The following is a 21,802-nucleotide window of genomic DNA, read 5'->3' as shown; positions in this document are numbered from 1 at the left end:
CATACTCTTCCTCCTCCTACTCATACTCTTCCTTCTCTTACTCATACTCTTCCTCCTCCTACTCATACTCTTCCTTTTCTTACTCATATTCTTCCTCCTCCTCCTCCTACTCATACTCTTCCTTCTCTTACTCATACTCATACTCTTCCTCCTCCTCCTCCTACTCCTACTCTTCCTTCTCTTACTCATACTCATACTCTTCCTCCTCATACTCATACTCTTCCTCCTCCTACTCATACTCTTCCTTCTCTTACTCATACTCTTCCTCCTCCTACTCATACTGTTCCTCCTCCTACTCATACTCTTCCTCTTCCTCCTCCTACTCATGCTCTTCCTTCTCTTACTCATACTCTTCCTCCTCCTCCTACTCTTCCTCCTCCTCCTCCTACTCATACTCTTCCTTCTCTTACTCATACTCATACTCTTCCTCCTCCTACTCATACTCTTCCTCCTCCTACTCATACTCTTCCTCCTCCTACTCATACTCTTCCTTCTCTTACTCATACTCTTCCTCCTCCTACTCATACTCTTCCTCCTCCTACTCATACTCTTCCTCCTCCTACTCATACTCTTCCTTCTCTTACTCATACTCTTCCTCCTCCTACTCATACTCTTCCTTCTCTTCCTCATATTCTTCCTCCTCCTCCTCTTACTCATACTCTTCCTTCTCTTACTCATACTCTTCCTCCTCCTAGTCATACTCTTCCTTCTCTTACTCATATTCTTCCTCCTCCTCCTCCTACTCATACTCTTCCTTCTCTTACTCATACTCTTCCTCCTCCTAGTCATACTCTTCCTTCTCTTACTCATATTCTTCCTCCTCCTCCTCCTACTCATACTCTTCCTTCTCTTACTCATATTCTTCCTCCTCCTCATCCTCCTCTTACTCATACTCTTCCTTCTCTTACTCATACTCTTCCTCCTCCTAGTCATACTCTTCCTTCTCTTACTCATATTCTTCCTCCTCCTCCTCCTACTCATACTCTTCCTTCTCTTACTCATACTCTTCCTCCTCCTAGTCATACTCTTCCTTCTCTTACTCATATTCTTCCTCCTCCTACTCATACTCTTCCTTCTCTTACTCATACTCTTCCTCCTCCTAGTCATAATCTTCCTTCTCTTACTCTTACTCTTCCTCCTACTCCTCCTACTCTTTCTCCTCCTACTCATACTCTTCCTCCTCCTACTCATACTCTTCCTTCTCTAACTCATGTTCTTCCTCCTCCTACTCCTACACTTCCTCCTCTCACTCATACTCTTCCTACTCATACTCTTCCTCCTCCTACTCATACTCTTCCTCCTCCTACTCATACTCTTCCTCCTCTCACTCATACTCTTCCTACTCATACTCTTCCTCCTCCTACTCATACTCTTCCTCCTCCTACTCATACTCTTGTTTCTCTTACTCATGTTCTTCCTCCTCCTACTCATAGTCTTCCTCCTCTCACTCATACTCTTCCTACTCATACTCTTCCTCCTCTCACTCATTCTATTCCTCCTCCTCCTCCTACTCTTCCTCCTCCTACTCATACTCTTCCTTCTCTTACTCATGTTCTTCCTCCTCCTACTCATACTCTTCCTCCTCTCACTCATACTCTTCCTACTCATACTCTTCCTCCTCCTACTCATACTCTTCCATCTCTTACTCATACTCATACTCTTCTTTCTCTTACTCATGTTCTTCCTCCTTCTACTCATACTCTTCCTCCTCTTACTCATACTCTTCCTACTCATACTCTTCCTCCTCTCACTCATTCTATTCCTCCTCCTCCTCCTACTCTTTCTCCTCCTACTCATACTCTTCCTCCTCCTACTCATACTCTTCCTTCTCTTACTCATGTTCTTCCTCCTCCTACTCATACTCTTCCTCCTCTCACTCATACTCTCCCTCCTCCTACTCATACTCTTCCATCTCTTACTCATACTCTTCTTTCTCTTACTCATGTTCTTCCTCCTTCTACTCATACTCTTCCTCCTCTCACTCAAACTCTTCCTACTCATACTCTTCCTCCTCTCACTCATTCTATTCCTCCTCCTCCTCCTCCTACTCTTTCTCCTCCTACTCATACTCTTCATCCTCCTAAAAACTTTATTCAAAAACTATGAAAATCTCATGAAAAGTTTTCCAAAACTATGAAGTTTTTCCGTAGTGATTCTGTAATAGAAATTTACGATAATCCTTGTAGAAATATTGAACCAGCAATCAATACGGAGTAGTTTTCTCCTTCTTTTTGTAATACTAATTTAGCTCAGGAGATGGCAACAGACATGGCTGAATCCACTTCCTATGATCATTACCATGGCAACACCCTACAGTGTTAGAGATGAGCAGTGACAGCCAGAGGGCAGTGTGGACACACACACAAATCAAACACACACACAACAAAACTTTCTGCATTTTTACATTTTCAGAAAACATCACTTAGTGTGATTTATAAGCTGTTTTTCTCATGGGGACCAAAACATGTCTCCTCATGGTCAAGAATTTTTGATATTGCTGCTTTGCCACACATTTGTAGCACAGGTTCTCCTGTCCTCAGCTGACTCTCTCTCTCTCTCTCTCTCTCTCTCTCTCTCTCTCTCTCTCTCTCTCTCTCTCTCTCTCTCTCTCTCTCTCTCTCTCTCACACACACACACACACAATCAGTCACTCGCACACACACACACACACACACACACACACACACACACACACACACACACACACACACACACACACACGCACAAACATTCAGTCACTTGCACTCACACACACACACGCACTCTCGTACACACACTTAGGTACTCTCAATCACACACACACACAAACAAACACAAACACACACACACACACACACAGACGCAATGCATTTTACACTGTACAAACTGTACACTGTACAAACATAATATTACAATACTGAAAGTTGTGCATGTCGATCTAAAGTGGCTGTGATCTGAAATCACCTGAGCTTTGATATCGGTGTGTGTGTGTGTGTGTGTGTTTAGGAGGCCAGCTGAAGAGAGACTTGAGCCATTTCTTGAATCAGCGCTTTCAGAAGCTCTCGGCGGATCAGAAGCTGCAGGAGATCATCAGGGAGAACCTGCACCGCCGCACCGCACCCTGTGAGTCTCTCTCTCTCTCTCACACACACACACACACACACACACACACACACACACACACACACACACACACACACACACACACACATGTTGGTCTATGTGGTTTACAGGGACTCTCCATAGGCGTAATGGTTTTTATACCGTACAAACCGTATTTTCTACCCCCTTACACTGCCCCTGCCCCTAAACCTACCCATCACAGGAAACATTCTGCATTTTTACTTTCTCAAAAAAACATAATTTAGTATGTTTTTAAGGCCATTTGAATTATGAGGACATTTGATATGTCCTCATAAACCACATTTATAGTGTCATACCAGTGTAATACCCATGTAGTTACACAAATTTGTGTCCTCATAAACCACATAAACAGGCTCACACACACACACACGGTGAGTCTCACACACCCACACACACACACACACACACACACACACACACACACACACATACACACACACACACACACACACACACACACACACACACACACACACACACACGGTGAGTCTCACACACCCACACACACACACACACACAAACTGACCCTGTGAGTCTCACCACACACACACACATACACACACACACACACACACACACACACACACAAACTGACCCTGTGAGTCTCACCACACACACACACACACACACACACACACACACACACACACACACACACACACACACACACACACACACACACACACACACACACACTAATTCATTAATATGAGCAATGGAATTTTTTAACCTTTCATCACAACTTAATTTTTATTAACTTCAATCCCCCACATTTAAAACCCAAGTATGTCAGCTCAACATGAATCATGTGTGTGGATCTGGAGTTCCCAGCATGCTTTGCATTAGGAGAGGAACGTTAGAGGTTAATTGTTATTTATGAGTTTTATCATTTAGACGAGTGTCTGTGATGTTGATGAGTTTTGTGTGTTATTATAGTTATGGTTGTTAACTTGCTTCACTACTAATGCACTGTAATTCTCCCCACTCAGTGACGCACCCACTGAGGATCCTGTTGAAAGGGCCCTAGTTATTGATTATTCTATCACACGGAATGTGAAAATAGAGACACCAGTCACCATAGTCACATGTTTATTGGGAGCCAGAGCACCTGACATCAAAGCTAATTTAAAAGTGCCGGCTAATGCTAATAATAAATTATCTAAGATTATTATTCACGTCACCACTAATGATGTCCGACTTTGCCATTCAGAGATCACCAAAATTAACATTAAAGAGGTGTGTAAACTCGCAAGTATGATGTCATGTAAAGTAGTTTGTTCTGGCCCCCTTCCTGTTCTGTGAACTGATTCTGACTATTCTGAATATTTCAATCTAATCTGACCTCTGACCTGTAATGTTGCCTTTGGCTTGCTCAGTTGAGGACACTTAAATTAGTGTCAGCAAAAATAATCTTGTTTCTTGTTAACTCCTCCCCCTAATGTCGCTCCACACCCGTAAGACCTTAAGACCTCCGTTCATCTTCACACACAGTTTAAGATATTTTATATTTAGTCCGAGAGCGTATGCAAGTGTATGCACACTATACTGTCCATGTCCAGAAAGGGAATAAAAACATCATCACAGTAGTCCATATGAGACATCAGTGGGTTAATTAGAATCTCTTGAAGCATCCAAAATACATTTGGGTCCAAAAATAACAAAAACTACGACTTTATTCAGCATTGGCTTCTCTTCCGCGTTTGTGTTCAATCCTCAAATAAAGATTCAAACGGTTATGAATCAGCAGTCTCGTGATTTCAGCAGTTTGACACGCGATCCGAATCATGATTCGATTCACTGACTCATAACGGTTCGAAGCTTTGTTCTGAAATCGCCCATCACTATATAAGTCGTTATTTAGTGTTTTTTGCGCACTAACTCTATTCTGGCCTCTTCATCAATGATTGTAGAGCCGCTGTAGTGAGATGGGCTTTGTAACGACGTCTTTAGTGCCTTTATGGGTCTTGAGAGAGGAAATGACATTGGTGTCAATGAAGGCCTTTCTGAGCCATCGGATTTCAACACTAATATCTTCATCTGTGTGTGAAGATGAGCGGAGGTCTGACGGCTGGCCAACCTCAGGAGGAATGAATCACACTATTTACATAACTGGCTGAACTAACGCTTTAAGACCTGCACTATTGCATTGAAATGAACGTGTTTGCATGGACATCTTTCATCCTCTGGCCATCCTTTAACATGTAAAGAGTTGTGGATGTGTGATGGCGAGCAGATTAAAGGCCGTCCTGTTTGATTGCACGTTCTGCTGTGTGTCATGTGACGGGTAAATCCGGTAAACTGCTCCAATCCCCCTGGGTTTGAGGATTATAATGATTCTCTGAAGGGCTGAATCTGATATATTGGACAAGGGACTTTCATCACATGGAGAGAGAGAGAGAGAGAGAGAGAGAGAGAGAGAGAGAGAGAGAGAGAGGCAAACGGTGTGAACTCAGTGATCCATTTCACACAATCACTCTCTGAAATTATATATGAGTTATACAAAAATAAACAAAGGCCTTTGTCAGCTGATAAGGACATCTGCGGTACGGTGGCCTGTTGGTGTGTGTGTGTGTGTGTGTGTGTGTGTGTGTGTGTGTATTTTATGGCTTGGGGCTCTGAGGTTAATAGGCATGTGTGTGTCATTGGCCAAGTTTACATCTAAAATTGTGAATTTATCTTATGCACAATATTTAAATAATGCATAAAACATTTGCAAATAAAGGAGAGTTTACATCAAAAGTTCTCCATCATCACAAAAGATTAGAGCGTCAGACGAAACACAGTAAACACGTCATGTTCTCCAACATCAATAGTGTGAGACGCTTTTGGAGGAACACACACACACACACACACATACACACACACACACACACACACACACACCACAAAGATCACAACCTTTGACTCAGGCATCCCAACATTTGCAATGCTGCGACGCCATTGGTCCACTGGTTAGGCCAGTTATCCAATCACAGCCTCCGCATAGCCAAAGTCACCTGAGGTTTGAGGGATTTATTCAATAAATGTGTTTCTGTGTCTTATCTGATTCAAATTACGTCGTTTTATACACATTTGTAGAATTTATGCGCATCTTGCCGTTTCTATCCAGAGCTTTTTTATGAGATTTCCCAAAATGCACATAAAAATATCTGGACTGAAATAAACATATTGTGCAGAGACTTACTTACTTTTCTAAAGCTTGAGACATTCACTGCCATTACAGTTTTTTCCAATTGCTAACACACAATTTTCAAACTAGGCTGGTTTTATCAAAATACTTAACACAATTCACAAAACCACACAACCAAACTCTCATCTTTAGAATGCTTGGCCATAATACTAAAATATGCAAATATGTGAAGTTCAAATTGTAGTAAATTCTTCAGATTGTGCACACGCACAGAAATATTTGCAGATGTGCTGTTAAAATATATTTATTATTTTAATTTTCACCAAACAAGTCAGTGCAAAATACTCACTATTTCTGAAACCTTGCTCTATTTTCTGAAACCATTAAGAACAAAACCTCCTCTTCAAGCACTATTCACAAAACCTCTGACTCCTCTTGCAAAATGAAACTTTTGCCTCAAAACAGTTTTACCTGTGTTCAAAATCACACACTGCTCTCAGATCATAAACTAAGTGATCAAAATGATAAACACTATCAAGCAATCAGTAAACGATACAGCCAAAAATAGAAAACACATTGTTCAAACATACATTAGTTCTCAGGGGGAAGGACATTTTTAATCTCAAAACAAATTTCCGTCATTGTTTTTCGATGAACGAAAACATGTTTGATAGTAGCTCAAAATGTATCAGAAATTACTACTCTGCTTTGCAATTTTTTGTTCTTCCTCCTCCTTGTAGACCCTTATTTTTACCAACTCGTTCTCATGAAATGCGTATATATAGCACGAATTGTATTTATTGTGCAATTGATATGCCAAAATCAAAATTAGGTTTGCATCGTCACCCCATAGGTTTAGTGGAATGTGGATACGTTCATAACACACACACAAGTTGTGTTTATTGTGCGATTTATAAGCTACATGCATATGATTTGCATTGTCACACCATTAGTAGGTTTAGTTGTGCGGAGTGCGTGCACATAATAAATGCACATAACGGCCCTCCGCCGAGAGGGGCTCAGCCTAATGTTAGCGGCCCTCCGCCGAGAGGGGCTCAGCCTAATGTTAGCGGCCCTCCGCCGAGAGGGGCTCAGCCTAATGTTAGCGGCCCTCCGCCGAGAGGGGTTCAGCCTAATGTTAGCGGCCCTCCGCCGAGAGGGGCTCAGCCTAATGTTAGCGGCCCTCCGCCGAGAGGGGCTCAGCCTAATGTTAGCGGCCCTCCGCCGAGAGGGGCTCAGCCTAATGTTAGCGGCCCTCCGCCGAGAGGGGCTCAGCCTAATGTTAGCGGCCCTCCGCCGAGAGGGGCTCAGCCTAATGTTAGCGGCCCTCCGCCGAGAGGGGCTCAGCCTAATGTTAGCGGCCCTCCGCCGAGAGGGGCTCAGCCTAATGTTAGCGGCCCTCCGCCGAGAGGGGCTCAGCCTAATGTTAACGGCCCTCCGCCGAGAGGGGTTCAGCCTAATGTTAGCGGCCCTCCGCCGAGAGGGGCTCAGCCTAATGTTAACGGCCCTCCGCCGAGAGGGGTTCAGCCTAATGTTAGCGGCCCTCCGCCGAGAGGGGCTCAGCCTAATGTTACCGGCCCTCCGCCGAGAGGGGTTCAGCCTAATGTTAGCGGCCCTCCGCCGAGAGGGGCTCAGCCTAATGTTAGCGGCCCTCCGCCGAGAGGGGCTCAGCCTAATGTTAGCGGCCCTCCGCCGAGAGGGGCTCAGCCTAATGTTAGCGGCCCTCCGCCGAGAGGGGCTCAGCCTAATGTTAGCGGCCCTCCGCCGAGAGGGGTTCAGCCTAATGTTAGCGGCCCTCCGCCGAGAGGGGCTCAGCCTAATGTTAGCGGCCCTCCGCCGAGAGGGGCTCAGCCTAATGTTAGCGGCCCTCCGCCGAGAGGGGTTCAGCCTAATGTTAGCGGCCCTCCGCCGAGAGGGGTTCAGCCTAATGTTAGCGGCCCTCCGCCGAGAGGGGTTCAGCCTAATGTTAGCGGCCCTCCGCCGAGAGGGGTTCAGCCTAATGTTAGCGGCCCTCCGCCGAGAGGGGTTCAGCCTAATGTTAGCGGCCCTCCGCCGAGAGGGGCTCAGCCTAATGTTAGCGGCCCTCCGCCGAGAGGGGCTCAGCCTAATGTTAGCGGCCCTCCGCCGAGAGGGGCTCAGCCTAAAGTTAGCGGCCCTCCGCCGAGAGGGGCTCAGCCTAATGTTAGCGGCCCTCCGCAGAGAGGGGCTCAGCCTAATGTTAGCGGCCCTTCGCCGAGAGGGGCTCAGCCTAATGTTAGCGGCCCTCCGCCGAGAGGGCCTCAGCCTAATGTTAGCGGCCCTCCGCCGAGAGGGGCTCAGCCTAATGTTAGCGGCCCTTCGCAGAGAGGGCCTCAGCCTAATGTTAGCGGCCCTCCGCCGAGAGGGGCTCAGCCTAATGTTAGCGGCCCTTCGCCGAGAGGGGTTCAGCCTAATGTTAGCGGCCCTCCGCCGAGAGGGGCTCAGCCTAATGTTAGCGGCCCTCCGCCGAGAGGGGCTCAGCCTAATGTTAGCGGCCCTCCGCCGAGAGGGGTTCAGCCTAATGTTAGCGGCCCTCCGCCGAGAGGGGCTCAGCCTAATGTTAGCGGCCCTCCGCCGAGAGGGGCTCAGCCTAATGTTAGCGGCCCTCCGCCGAGAGGGGTTCAGCCTAATGTTAGCGGCCCTCCGCCGAGAGGGGTTCAGCCTAATGTTAGCGGCCCTCCGCCGAGAGGGGTTCAGCCTAATGTTAGCGGCCCTCCGCCGAGAGGGGTTCAGCCTAATGTTAGCGGCCCTCCGCCGAGAGGGGTTCAGCCTAATGTTAGCGGCCCTCCGCCGAGAGGGGCTCAGCCTAATGTTAGCGGCCCTCCGCCGAGAGGGGCTCAGCCTAATGTTAGCGGCCCTCCGCCGAGAGGGGCTCAGCCTAAAGTTAGCGGCCCTCCGCCGAGAGGGGCTCAGCCTAATGTTAGCGGCCCTCCGCAGAGAGGGGCTCAGCCTAATGTTAGCGGCCCTTCGCCGAGAGGGGCTCAGCCTAATGTTAGCGGCCCTCCGCCGAGAGGGCCTCAGCCTAATGTTAGCGGCCCTCCGCCGAGAGGGGCTCAGCCTAATGTTAGCGGCCCTTCGCAGAGAGGGCCTCAGCCTAATGTTAGCGGCCCTCCGCCGAGAGGGGCTCAGCCTAATGTTAGCGGCCCTTCGCCGAGAGGGGCTCAGCCTAATGTTAGCGGCCCTCCGCCGAGAGGGGCTCAGCCTAATGTTAGCGGCCCTCCGCCGAGAGGGCCTCAGCCTAATGTTACCGGCCCTCCGCCGAGAGGGGCTCAGCCTAATGTTAGCGGCCCTCCGCCGAGAGGGGCTCAGCCTAATGTTAGCGGCCCTCCGCCGAGAGGGGCTCAGCCTAATGTTAGCGGCCCTCCGCCGAGAGGGGCTCAGCCTAATGTTAGCGGCCCTCCGCCGAGAGGGGCTCAGCCTAATGTTAGCGGCCCTCCGCCGAGAGGGGCTCAGCCTAATGTTAGCGGCCCTCCGCCGAGAGGGGCTCAGCCTAATGTTAGCTGTAGGTGATGGGCCTTTGTGGAAGCACCATCTGGTTGTACGGCTCCTCCATGGGGCTCAGAGGATGAGGCCTGTGGCTCGCTCTAGAGTTCCAATCTGGGACCTGGCAGTGGTGCTCGAGGGGCTGGCTGAGGCCCCCTTTGAGCCGCTAGAGAACCTGAGCTTGAAGGTAGCCTTCCTGCTAGCCATAACCTCTCTGAGGAGAGTGGTGGTCAGTTTGCCCCTGGCAGGGTTATGGCCATCTTATGCCCTAGGCCGGTCTATGTGCCCAAGGTGTCGTCTAATGTGGCACGGCCGGTGGCTCTTCAGGCCTTCTATCGCCTGCCTCACGTGACGGCAGAAGAGGACAGACTTCACCTCTTCTGCCCGGTTCAGGCATTTATTTGGAGAAGTCTGCGCAGTGGAGGAAGTCAGACCAGTTGTTGGAGTGCTTTGGTCCACCTAATGAAGCGCTGTCTGCTTCAAAGCAGACAACCAGTAACTGGATTGTCCAGGCTACACTGCAAAAAATGCTCTTCTTATTTATTATTTTGTTCTTGTTTTCAGTCCAAATATCTAAATATTCTTAAATCAAGATTTACAAAAACAGAAACAACATTATTTTCTTTCCCAAAACATGCCAACAATTTTTGCTTGTCTAGTAAATGTTTCTTAATGTAAGAATTTTTTTGATATTTTGACTAGAAACAAGTCAAAAACACTAAGTAAGAAGAGAATTTTGCAGTCGGGTGTGCGGTTTGCCTTCACCTATAGCCGTGAGGGCTCATTCACCAGGGGCATGGCCTCCTCGCTGGCCCTTTCTGGAGCCTTGCTACAGGAGATTTGGGAGGCGGCGGGGTGGGCCAGCCAGCACATCTTCATTATATTCTACAGTCTGCATCTGAGATGCCTGAGGCTCTTCTTACTCAGTAATGTTGGCTTGTTTCTACTCTAAACATCTAACAAATCAAGATGCATTTACTAGATAAGTCAAATTACATAAGATATTTTTATTTGTTTTTTGGGGAAAAATATCAAAATTAGTCTTTGCTTAAAACAGTCCCAAACAGAAATAAGATTATTTTATTATTTAGCATTCAGTGTACTAGCGCCGTGACTCCGGCTCACAGCATTGGTCTCTCGGTGTGGCGCATTGGGCATTCGTTCCCTGAGTGTCGTGTGAGTTCCCTCGATAAAGGGAACAGGGGTCATAACCCAAGATGTTTTTACAGTTGTGCAATTTAAAGGGGATATATGGCATTTTTAAAAGGTCTTTTCCAAAATTAGTAATAATATTTATATACAGGCTTATTTAAAATAGCAACATTTTTGTAAAATGCACATTAAATATCTCGATTTCTGTGCATGTGTGTGCATAGTTTAGAGGGAGATTGCTGCCATCTACTGGAAAACAAACACTTTAAAAAGGTCTCAATTAACAAATGCACTAATGTTAGATGCAATTACTCTTGCTATTTGTGTTTAGGCTGTAATGTGGCAAAGGTGCTTTTTTGTTTAACTATCTTCAGCCTTATATATATATAAACACACATCGTGAACACTATGATGGGGTAGAATGGACTGGATTCAGGGAACAATTTTTAAAACATAACTTACAAAAGTAAACCAGTGCCAGTGTTTCCACAGCTGAGACTGATAGCATGTAACGTTAGTGCTAAACCTTACGATAAGGGCACTGAGTACAATCTTGCCTAGGGCAGCACGTTGGTCAGGGCCGGTCCTGCGCAGGACTAAGCATACGTTTGTACTTCTTATTATTTTCCAAAAACAAAAGAAGGACGTACAGCTTCAGAACAACACGGGGTGTGTAAATAGTGACTGAATAATCTTCCTGAGTGTGCAAACTGTCCCCAATCTGAAGACGGCAGCGGGAAGGTCTGCGCATGCACTGGCCCTTTAAGAGCTGGAGCGCGCTCGGATGCAGCGGATGATGGAGGACAAGATGGTGGCGCACATAGAGATGTGTGGAGTGCAGGGTTAGCATATGTAAAGAGTGAAGCACAATAGCTGGCGGGATGGGGTGTGTGTGTGTGTGTGAGGATTTAGTTCAGGACTCCTTAAATATGGCCATAACATTCTGGATGTTGCGTGAAACACCTCACTATGCTTAGAGATGTCCAGAACAGAGCAGTGTGTGATCGGTTAGTGTGTGTGTGAAGCACAGATCTCGCAGACATGAGCCGCGCGCGCGCGCGCGTGTGTGTGTGTGTGTGTGTGTGTGTGTGTGTGTTCGGTCTTTGTCCGCCTTTGTTGTGTTTGCGCGCGCGGTTAACAGGTGCGCGTTCCTCCAGAGGTTCCCGCGGCGCAGATGGCTATTGTTATGGTGCGCAATAACCGCCACACACACACACACACACTCTCTCTCTCTCTCTCTCTCTCTCTCTCTCTCTCTCTCTCTCTCTCTCTCTCTCTCTCTCTCTCTCCAATAAAGCATGACTGTCGGACAGCACAATGTTGCCAAAGCATTAAACATATAACAAGTTATACAGTAGATATATAAATACAAAATATAATTAAAGAAAAAAACATATACATTGCTCTATTGTACATATATTATGATGACATAACACACACACACTCTCTCTCTCTCTAACACACACACACACTCGTCCTGTCTCCCAGCTGCTGCTTCCTGCTAAAGCAAAGTTATCCCTGATCCCGCTCAGCGTCCCTCCTCCTCCTCTCTCTCTCTCTCTCTCTCTCTCTCTCTCTCTCTCTCTCTCTCTCTCTCTCTCTCTCTCTCTCTCTCTCTCTCTCTCTCTCTCTCTCTCTCTCTCTCTCTCTCTCTCTTCCCTCCCCCATCTGCTCTCCTCATTCGGCAGATCTCTCTCTCTCTCCTCGGGCTCGCTTCGCTCTCTCGCTCGGTTCTGCTCGGCTCGGTTCTGTTTCGGTTCGGTTCCGCTCGGCTCGCTTCGGTTCGGCTCGGTTCTTCTGCAGGATCGGATCATCGGATCCCCAAAGGCAGGATTATCGCGTCAGGAGGAGCGAGTGCAGAAGGAAAGGCAAGTGTTGATCTCCTCCTCCGCCGTGTGTACCGATGCTCGGACCCGTGATGGATCGGCTGTGATCCGCTTAGTTAACGGCTGTGCTGGGGCTGTTGTGAAATGGCTGTGCTAGCACTAGCACAGGCTTAGCAAACACTGATGAAGGTGACAGTGTGTGTGTGTGCGTGTGTGTGTGTGTGTTAGTTAGTGGAGCAGATGTGTGTGAGAAAAGCCATTTTGATCCATCAGTTGTTGTTGTGCTGTTTATATGTGAACACAGGGTTTACGCGTATTGCGTTTTCTCATGAAATACAGCTGTCAGATTGATCATTGGAGATTGTTTCTCATACACTGTTTATGTGCATTCAGTGTTTATCTGTAAACATTAGCGGCCATGTTTGGTACAATCAGTGTGATTTATTATGCATTACATTTGCATGCAATATATCCCAGATAACAATAGAAGAGGCCTTTAGTCCGTGTGTTTAACTGTGTTAAACTGTTAAAGCCCATGCGATACTAGTGTGTCCTGACCGCCAGGGGGCGCATTTCTGCTCCGCCAATCACAGCCAGGATCGGGCGAGTTACTCTATATCATTATGTTCGCAGTATAGGAGTTTCCCATTGGCTTTTGGATTATGGTCTGTGACTAGCAAAAGCTTAGTTTATCGTGAATTTTATGAAGTGTTAGTCAATCGGAAAAACATTTTGATTGATTTTATCTGGTGACATTCAGGCCTACGACATGTTCAATTAGCTTATTTCCATCTGGAGAAGATGAAATTGGCGGCTCAATCCGAGGGGGGGATAAACGGTCGTCTTTCAGACTTTGCACACAATTGGATATCGCTACAACCAACCAGAGCAACGAAGGTGAAGCAGAGCTCGTTGACAGATTAAACTTTTGCCGTATCCGGTCGGCAAAACTCTGAACACATCTTCCCTTCTTAAGAATGACTTCAGTGCCGTTCTTTGTCCTTTTCTCAGTTTCTGTGTTTACTAGAAGCACGTGCAACTCGGTCGTCATTATATTAAGCCCCGCCCACCGACTCTACACACGATGTGATTGGTGCGACCAGAGTTTGGCGTTTACAGCTCAGAAGTGAATTGAGAGTTGCTAGACGACACTAGGGTGCATCTAGATTTCTAGGCTAACCCTTCGCAGAGACAGAGTGGAAGTGGCTAAGAAGTCAGTCAGTGCTCCTCTGCCGCCATCTACTGGTTATAGTCATCATTTCTAGTCTGATGTCATCATAGAATATGAGTCTGATGCTCCGTTGGGCTGTAATTATGGGGTGTGTTTCAACCCAACCAGGAAAGACCTCGATTGGACAGACCAACAACCAATCAGATCAGCAGAGCGACGCATAACATTAGTCGTCAAATGTCAACAGAGCTCAACTGCACTGTGTTGCCAAGTCTGCGGTTTTCCCGCCGGTTGTTCTCCATGTCTGCGGGTTAAATCGACCTCAATCATGTGAAATATAGACCCAGGAATGTGCCAAAATAACACATTTTACCCCCAAATGCCACTGTTTTCCAGAGTACCCCCCCGAGAAGCTATTGGGCTTGTTTTGGGCTAGTATTTGGCGGGTTTTGTTGTAAACAATGTGCAACACTGTCTGCAAGTGCGCTGGAATAAGTAACGTTAGAAGACGAAGATGAGTGTAAATGATCTTTGCCGGTGTTGTAAAAACAGAACTTAAGGACACACAGAGCACTAACCATCATGATCATCATTCCTAAGAGAAATAGTGAAGGTGAAGCCGATACGAACAAGCTCTCCGTTTAGGATTAGAGCAAACTCAACCCAAGAGCCTTTGATGGCATGATGATTACGCTACAGTTGATCATCTGTCCATCATCGGCTAAAGCCCCCCTGATGATCTCATTGGTCAGTTTCTGTTGATCATCTGTCTGTCATCGTCTAAAGCCCCCCTGATGATCTCATTGGTCAGTGTCTGTTGATCATCTGTCCGTCATCGGCTAAAGCCCCCCCTGATGATCTCATTGGTCAGTTACTGTTGATCATCTGTCCGTCATCGGCTAAAGCCCGCCCTGATGATCTCATTGGTCAGTTACTGTTGATCATCTGTCCATCATCGGCTAAAGCCCCCCTGATGATCTCATTGGTCAGTTTCTGTTGATCATCTGTCCATCATCGGCTAAAGCCCGCCCTGATGATCTCATTGGTCAGTGTCTGTTGATCATCTGTCCGTCATCGGCTAAAGCCCCCCCTGATGATCTCATTGGTCAGTTACTGTTGATCATCTGTCCGTCATCGGCTAAAGCCCGCCCTGATGATCTCATTGGTCAGTTTCTGTTGATCATCTGTCCATCATCGGCTAAAGCCCGCCCTGATGATCTCATTGGTCAGTTTCTGTTGATCATCTGTCTGTCATCGGCTAAAGCCCGCCCTGATGATCTCATTGGTCATTTTCTGTTGATCATCTGTCCGTCATCGGCTAAAGCCCGCCCTGATGATCTCATTGGTCAGCTTCTGTCGATCATCTGTCCGTCATCGGCTAAAGCCCGCCCTGATGATCTCATTGGTCAGTTTCTGTTGATCATCTGTCCATCATCGGCTAAAGCCCGCCCTGATGATCTCATTGGTCAGTTTCTGTTGATCATCTGTCCATCATCGGCTAAAGCCCGCCCTGATGATCTCATTGGTCAGTTACTGTTGATCATCTGTCCGTCATCGGCTAAAGCCCGCCCTGATGATCTCATTGGTCAGTTTCTGTTGATCATCTGTCCATCATCGGCTAAAGCACGCCCTGATGATCTCATTGGTCAGTTACTGTTGATCATCTGTCCGTCATCGGCTAAAGCCCGCCCTGATGATCTCATTGGTCAGTTTCTGTTGATCATCTGTCCATCATCGGCTAAAGCCCGCCCTGATGATCTCATTGGTCAGTTACTGTTGATCATCTGTCCGTCATCGGCTAAAGCCCGCCCTGATGATCTCATTGGTCAGTTACTGTTGATCATCTGTCCGTCATCGGCTAAAGCCCGCCCTGATGATCTCATTGGTCAGTTTCTGTTGATCATCTGTCCGTCATCGGCTAAAGCCCGCCCTGATGATCTCATTGGTCAGTTACTGTTGATCATCTGTCCGTCATCGGCTAAAGCCCGCCCTGATGATCTCATTGGTCAGTTTCTGTCCATCATCTGTCCGTCATCGTCTAAAGCCCGCCCTGATGATCTCATTGGTCAGTTACTGTTGATCATCTGTCCGTCATCGGCTAAAGCCCGCCCTGATGATCTCATTGGTCAGTTACTGTTGATCATCTGTCCGTCATCGGCTAAAGCCCGCCCTGATGATCTCATTGGTCAGTTTCTGTTGATCATCTGTCCGTCATCGTCTAAAGCCCGCCCTGATGATCTCATTGGTCAGTTACTGTTGATCATCTGTCCGTCATCGGCTAAAGCCCGCCCTGATGATCTCATTGGTCAGTTACTGTTGATCATCTGTCCGTCATCGGCTAAAGCCCGCCCTGATGATCTCATTGGTCAGTTTCTGTTGATCATCTGTCCGTCATTGGCTAGAGCCCGCCCTGATGATCTCATTGGTCAGTTACTGTTGATCATCTGTCCGTCATCGGCTAAAGCCCGCCCTGATGATCTCATTGGTCAGTTTCTGTTGATCATCTGTCCGTCATCGGCTAAAGCCCGCCCTGATGATCTCATTGGTCAGTTTCTGTTCAGGCATAATTACTCCTCTATGGATCGAGTCCAGACCGAACCCAAGCTCAAATGTTGTGGGCTGGGCTGAGTTTGGCTGTGGGCGGGGCTAAGTTCAGCTGCCATCCAGGCTAGATAATTGTATGTGTTTTTAAAATAAAAGTGCTTGTTTTACACAGAGTGGCTTACACATTTAAACTTTTAGTTTTACAAATTATCACATTAAACATGACTTTAAAGAGCCCCTATTATGGATTCTTGAAATTGACCTTTCATGTAGTGTGTGTAACAGTTTTAAGTGAATGAAAACATTGTGCTAAATTTTAAATCTGGAAGTGCAGCGTGTACAAAGTAATTGTCTTGCAAAAGTAAGAGTCTACTCTGAGTCAATTAAACAAATCATTTTTAAACAATTTAAAACCTAATCCAGATCGTTGTGACATCAAGGTGAAACATTAGCACATTGGCCACCCACTTTCATCTGAACCCCTTCAAACACAGCGTCTTCTCCACATGATGCTGTCCAGGTGCAGTGCTCTACAGTGTGTTTGTGCTTTATATTGGGTATTTCTCTGGCTAACTTATTTAATGTAGTCTGTCATTCTTACTACTCTGAGTAAAGATTAAGGAGGGTTGTTAATGTACATCAGCTGGGCTAGCATATGTGCTGTTATTGATACAGTTCCCAAATGTGCATGCAATACATTAGACACACACACACACACACACACACACACACACACACACACACACACACACACACACACACACACACACACACACACACACACACACACACACACACACACACAGTTGAAACATCCCATAATGTACTTCAAACTGAGTAACATCACTGAGAAACGTCCTACTCAAGGTTAGCGTTGAATAACTAGTTCTTCCGATGTTTCGTCATCTATTCAGACTCACGCTGGACTTTGTTGTTCAAACCTGATTTACAAAAAAGTTGGGACACTGTATAAATTGTGAATAAAAATGGACATTTCAATATTTTATTCAGAATACAACATAGATGACAGATTTAGACAGATTTAGATAAAATGTTTAAAACTGAGAAAATGTATAATTTTATGGGAAAAATAAGTTGATATTAAATTTCATGGCATCAACACATCTCAGTAAAGTTGTGCCGTGGCCATGTTTCCCCCTGTGTGTCATCCCCTCTTCTTTTTATATCAGTCTGCAAACGTCTGGGGACTGAGGAGACGAGCTGCTCAAGTTTAGGAATAGGAATGTTGTCCCATTCTTGTCTAATTCAGGCTTCTAGCTGCTCAACTGTCTTAGGTCTTCTTTATCGCATCTTCCTCTTTATGATGCGCCAAATGTTTTCTAATGGTGAAAGATCTGGACTGCAGGCTGGCCATTTCAGTGCCGGATCCTTCTTCTACACAGCCATGATGCTGTAATTGATGCAGTGTGTGCTCTGGCATTGTCACGTTGGAGAATGCAAGGTCTTCCCTGAAAGAGACGCCGTCTGGATGGAGCAGATGTTGCTCTAGAACTTGGATAGACCTTTCAGCATTGATGGCCTTTCCAGATGTGTAAGCTGCCCATGCCACACACACTCATGAACCCCATACCATCAGAGATCAGCTTCTGGACTGAGCGCTGAGAACAGCTTGGGTTGTCCTTGTCCTCTTTAGTCCGGATGGCGTCCCAGTTTTCAAAAAGAACTTCACATTTTGATTCGTCTGACCCCAGAACAGTTTTCCACTTGTGAATAAAAGATTTGTGGATTATTGCATTCCTTTTTTATTCACAATTTGTACAGTGTCACTACTTTTTTGGAATCAGGTTTGTACTTTTGGGTCACTTACACAACACCATTTTATTAAATTATTTGATTATAATGCTAAAAGCCAGTGGTGAAGCAGCAGCTCTGAAGCATGCTGTCCTTTGAGTATTGTGGAGGATGAGGAGCTGACTGTGATTGGCTGAAGCATGCTGTCCTTTGAGTATTGTGGAGGATGAGGAGCTGACTGTGATTGGCTGAAGCATGCTGTCCTTTGAGTATTGTGGAGGATGAGGAGCTGACTGTAATTGGCTGAAGCATGCTGTCCTTTGAGTATTGTGGAGGATGAGGAGCTGACTGTGATTGGCTGAAGCATGCTGTCCTTTGAGTATTGTGGAGGATGAGGAGCTGACTGTGATTGGCTGAAGCATGCTGTCCTTTGAGTATTGTGGAGGATGAGGAGCTGACTGTGATTGGCTGAAGCATGCTGTCCTTTGAGTATTGTGGAGGATGAGGAGCTGACTGTGATTGGCTGAAGCATGCTGTCCTTTGAGTATTGTGGAGGATGAGAAGCTGACTGTGATTGGCTGAAGCATGCTGTCCTTTGAGTATTGTGGAGGATGAGGAGCTGACTGTGATTGGCTGAAGCATGCTGTCCTTTGAGTATTGTGGAGGATGAGGAGCTGACTGTGATTGGCTGAAGCATGCTGTCCTTTGAGTATTGTTTGTTTACAAAATGCTGTACCCGGTAGACCAATCACAACAGATTGGGTCATCTGACCAATCAGAGCAGAGTTTGAGTTTGAGAGTCGTTGAACTCTGGTGATGTGTAATGTATATTGTGAGAAAATTAAAGCGTTTTTTGACCTTTGATGCGTTTAAAGCTGTTGTTGAAGACCTCCAAAACTAAATTAGGAAAGTTTAAAATTGTTTAACATTTAGAGCTTTTAAGTGCTGGAAAAAGTGCTTGACTTTCACTCTTAAAGGGTCATTAAACTCCAAAACACTTTTTTTGAGATGTAAACAGAGATGTATAGTCTGCACATCGTTGAAAACACTAAGGGTACTCATTAATGTTATTCATATGGGGAAAAAAAGTTATTTTTGCACTTTTCAGAATGATTTCTGTCTTCCGGTTTGAAAAGCTGAGTCGGAGCACCGTCACGAATGCTGACGTCAGTGTTTGCTTTCGGCCCGAGTATGGGCTGCTGGGGACATGCTGACGTCAACCGCTCCGAGCGATTCTCCATATATATTCATGACATAATAGGGTTGTGCCGATGGACGATATCATCAAACACCATCGTGATGCCCCGCCCCCGCCCCACTGCGAGTCTTGCGAGTCGACACCAGAGTATGTGAGCGGAGTGGAGGGGAAATTGCCGCTGCTCCACGCTCTATCATAGCATTCAAGAATCCCTCCGCTCGAGCTCCGCTCCGGGGTCACCATCTTCCGTTCCCCGCCTCACTCACTGATATCGGAAACACCACTCCAGCTCCGCTCCAGCTCCGCTCTGGGTTCACCATCTCCCGCCTCACTCACTGATATCAGAAACACCACTCCAGCTCCGCTCCAGCTCCGCTCCGGGTTCACCATCTCCCGCTCCCGCCTCGCTCACTAATATCAGAAACACCGCTCCAGCTCCGCTCCAGCTCCGCTCCGGGTTCACCATCTCCCGCTCCCGCCTCGCTCACTGATATCAGAAACACCACTCCAGCTCCGCTCCAGCTCCGCTCCGGGTTCACCATCTCCCGCTCCCCGCCTCGCTCACTGATATCAGAAACACCGCTCCAGCTCCGCTCCGGGTTCACCATCTCCCTCTCCTCGCCTCGCTCAATGATATCAGAAACACCGCTCCAGCTCCGCTCCGGGTTCACCATCTCCTGCTCCCGCCTCACTCACTGATATCAGAAACACCGCTCCAGCTCCGCTCCGGGTTCACCATCTCCCTCTCCTCGCCTCGCTCACTGATATCAGAAACACCGCTCCAGCTCCGCTCCGGGTTCACCATCTCCTGCTCCCGCCTCACTCACTGATATCAGAAACACCACTCCAGCTCCGCTCCAGCTCCGCTCCGGGTTCACCATCTCCCGCTCCTGCCTCACTCACTGATATCAGAAGCTCCGCTCCAGCTCCGCTCCGGGTTCACCATCTCCTGCTCCCGCCTCACTCACTGATATCAGAAACACCACTCCAGCTCCGCTCCAGCTCCGCTCCGGGTTCACCATCTCCTGCTCCCGCCTCGCTCACTGATATCAGAAGCTCCGCTCCAGCTCCGCTCCGGGTTCACCATCTCCTGCTCCCGCCTCGCTCACTGATATCAGAAACACCGCTCCAGCTTCGCTCCGGGTTCACCATCTCCTGCTCCCGCCTCGCTCACTGATATCAGAAACACCGCTCCAGCTCCGCTCCGGGTTCACCATCTCCTGCTCCCGCCTCGCTCACTGATATCAGAAACACCGCTCCAGCTCCGCTCCGGGTTCACCATCTCCTGCTCCCGCCTCGCTCACTGATATCAGAAACACCGCTCCAGCTCCGCTCCGGGTTCACCATCTCCTGCTCCCGCCTCACTCACTGATATCAGAAACACCACTCCAGTTCCGCTCCAGCTCCGCTCCGGGTTCACCATCTCCCGCTCCTGCCTCGCTCACTGATATCAGAAGCTCCGCTCCAGCTCCGCTCCGGGTTCACCATCTCCTGCTCCCGCCTCGCTCACTGATATCAGAAACACCGCTCCAGCTCCGCTCCGGGTTCACCATCTCCTGCTCCCGCCTCGCTCACTGATATCAGAAACACCGCTCCAGCTCCGCTCCGGGTTCACCATCTCCTGCTCCCGCCTCGCTCACTGATATCAGAAACACCACTCCAGCTCCACTCCAGCTCCGCTCCGGGTTCACCATCTCCCGCTCCTGCCTCGCTCACTGATATCAGAAACACCGCTCCAGCTCCGCTCCGGGTTCACCATCTCCCGCTCCTGCCTCGCTCACTGATATCAGAAACACCGCTCCAGCTCCGCTCCGGGTTCACCATCTCCCGCTCCTGCCTCGCTCACTGATATCAGAAACACCGCTCCAGCTCCGCTCCGGGTTCACCATCTCCTGCTCCCGCCTCACTCACTGATATCAGAAACACCACTCCAGCTCCGCTCCAGCTCCGCTCCGGGTTCACCATCTCCCGCTCCTGCCTCGCTCACTGATATCAGAAACACCGCTCCAGCTCCGCTCCGGGTTCACCATCTCCCGTTCCCCGCCTCGCTCACTGATATCAGAAACATGGATAAATATAGTTTAATTATCACGTTTGCAAAATATTTCGTCATACAGAATAACATAAATTTCTCACTGAATGCTGATTTGAAGAGCTGAATGACTTGCGATCGCTGCTGCACGCCACTCAGAGCTCTCTCATTCGCTGTACTCATCCCTCATCTAATCTCTCTGGTGTAAACAATGCCAACGGGAACCAAGAACAGGCCTCAGAACCGCTGTAACTGCTGCTGTTGGTATCGCTAATCTTAATGCGCCTAATGACACTCCTCTATTTATGCAAACCATTCCCTCTCTCCACACAATACCATCCCACCTTTCCCCAGTCGAGCACTCCCCCTTTAA

The 21,802-nt window shown here is 47.6% G+C and overlaps 1 protein-coding gene across 9 annotated transcripts in view; it reads left to right on the top strand.

The window, feature by feature from the left end:
• The window catches only part of magi1a (membrane associated guanylate kinase, WW and PDZ domain containing 1a), a 138,420-nt gene that overhangs the window by 9,148 nt on the left and 107,470 nt on the right, over nt 1-21,802 (top strand). For 7 of the 9 annotated variants that reach the window (XM_067412868.1, XM_067412872.1, XM_067412871.1 and 4 more), the window contains exon 2: nt 2,986-3,102. In XM_067412868.1, coding sequence (XP_067268969.1) covers nt 2,986-3,102 — 117 coding nt within the window. Of the gene's footprint in view, nt 1-2,985; nt 3,103-12,582; nt 12,775-12,797; nt 12,922-21,802 lie in introns of those variants that run through there. The other 2 variants (XM_067412873.1, XM_067412874.1) reach the window with 2 other exon arrangements.

The sequence above is a fragment of the Pseudorasbora parva genome, chromosome 13 (genome assembly GCF_024679245.1).
Source record: "Pseudorasbora parva isolate DD20220531a chromosome 13, ASM2467924v1, whole genome shotgun sequence".
NCBI classification, from domain to species: domain Eukaryota; kingdom Metazoa; phylum Chordata; class Actinopteri; order Cypriniformes; family Gobionidae; genus Pseudorasbora; species Pseudorasbora parva.
This window is presented reverse-complemented; position numbering and strand designations above follow the sequence as displayed.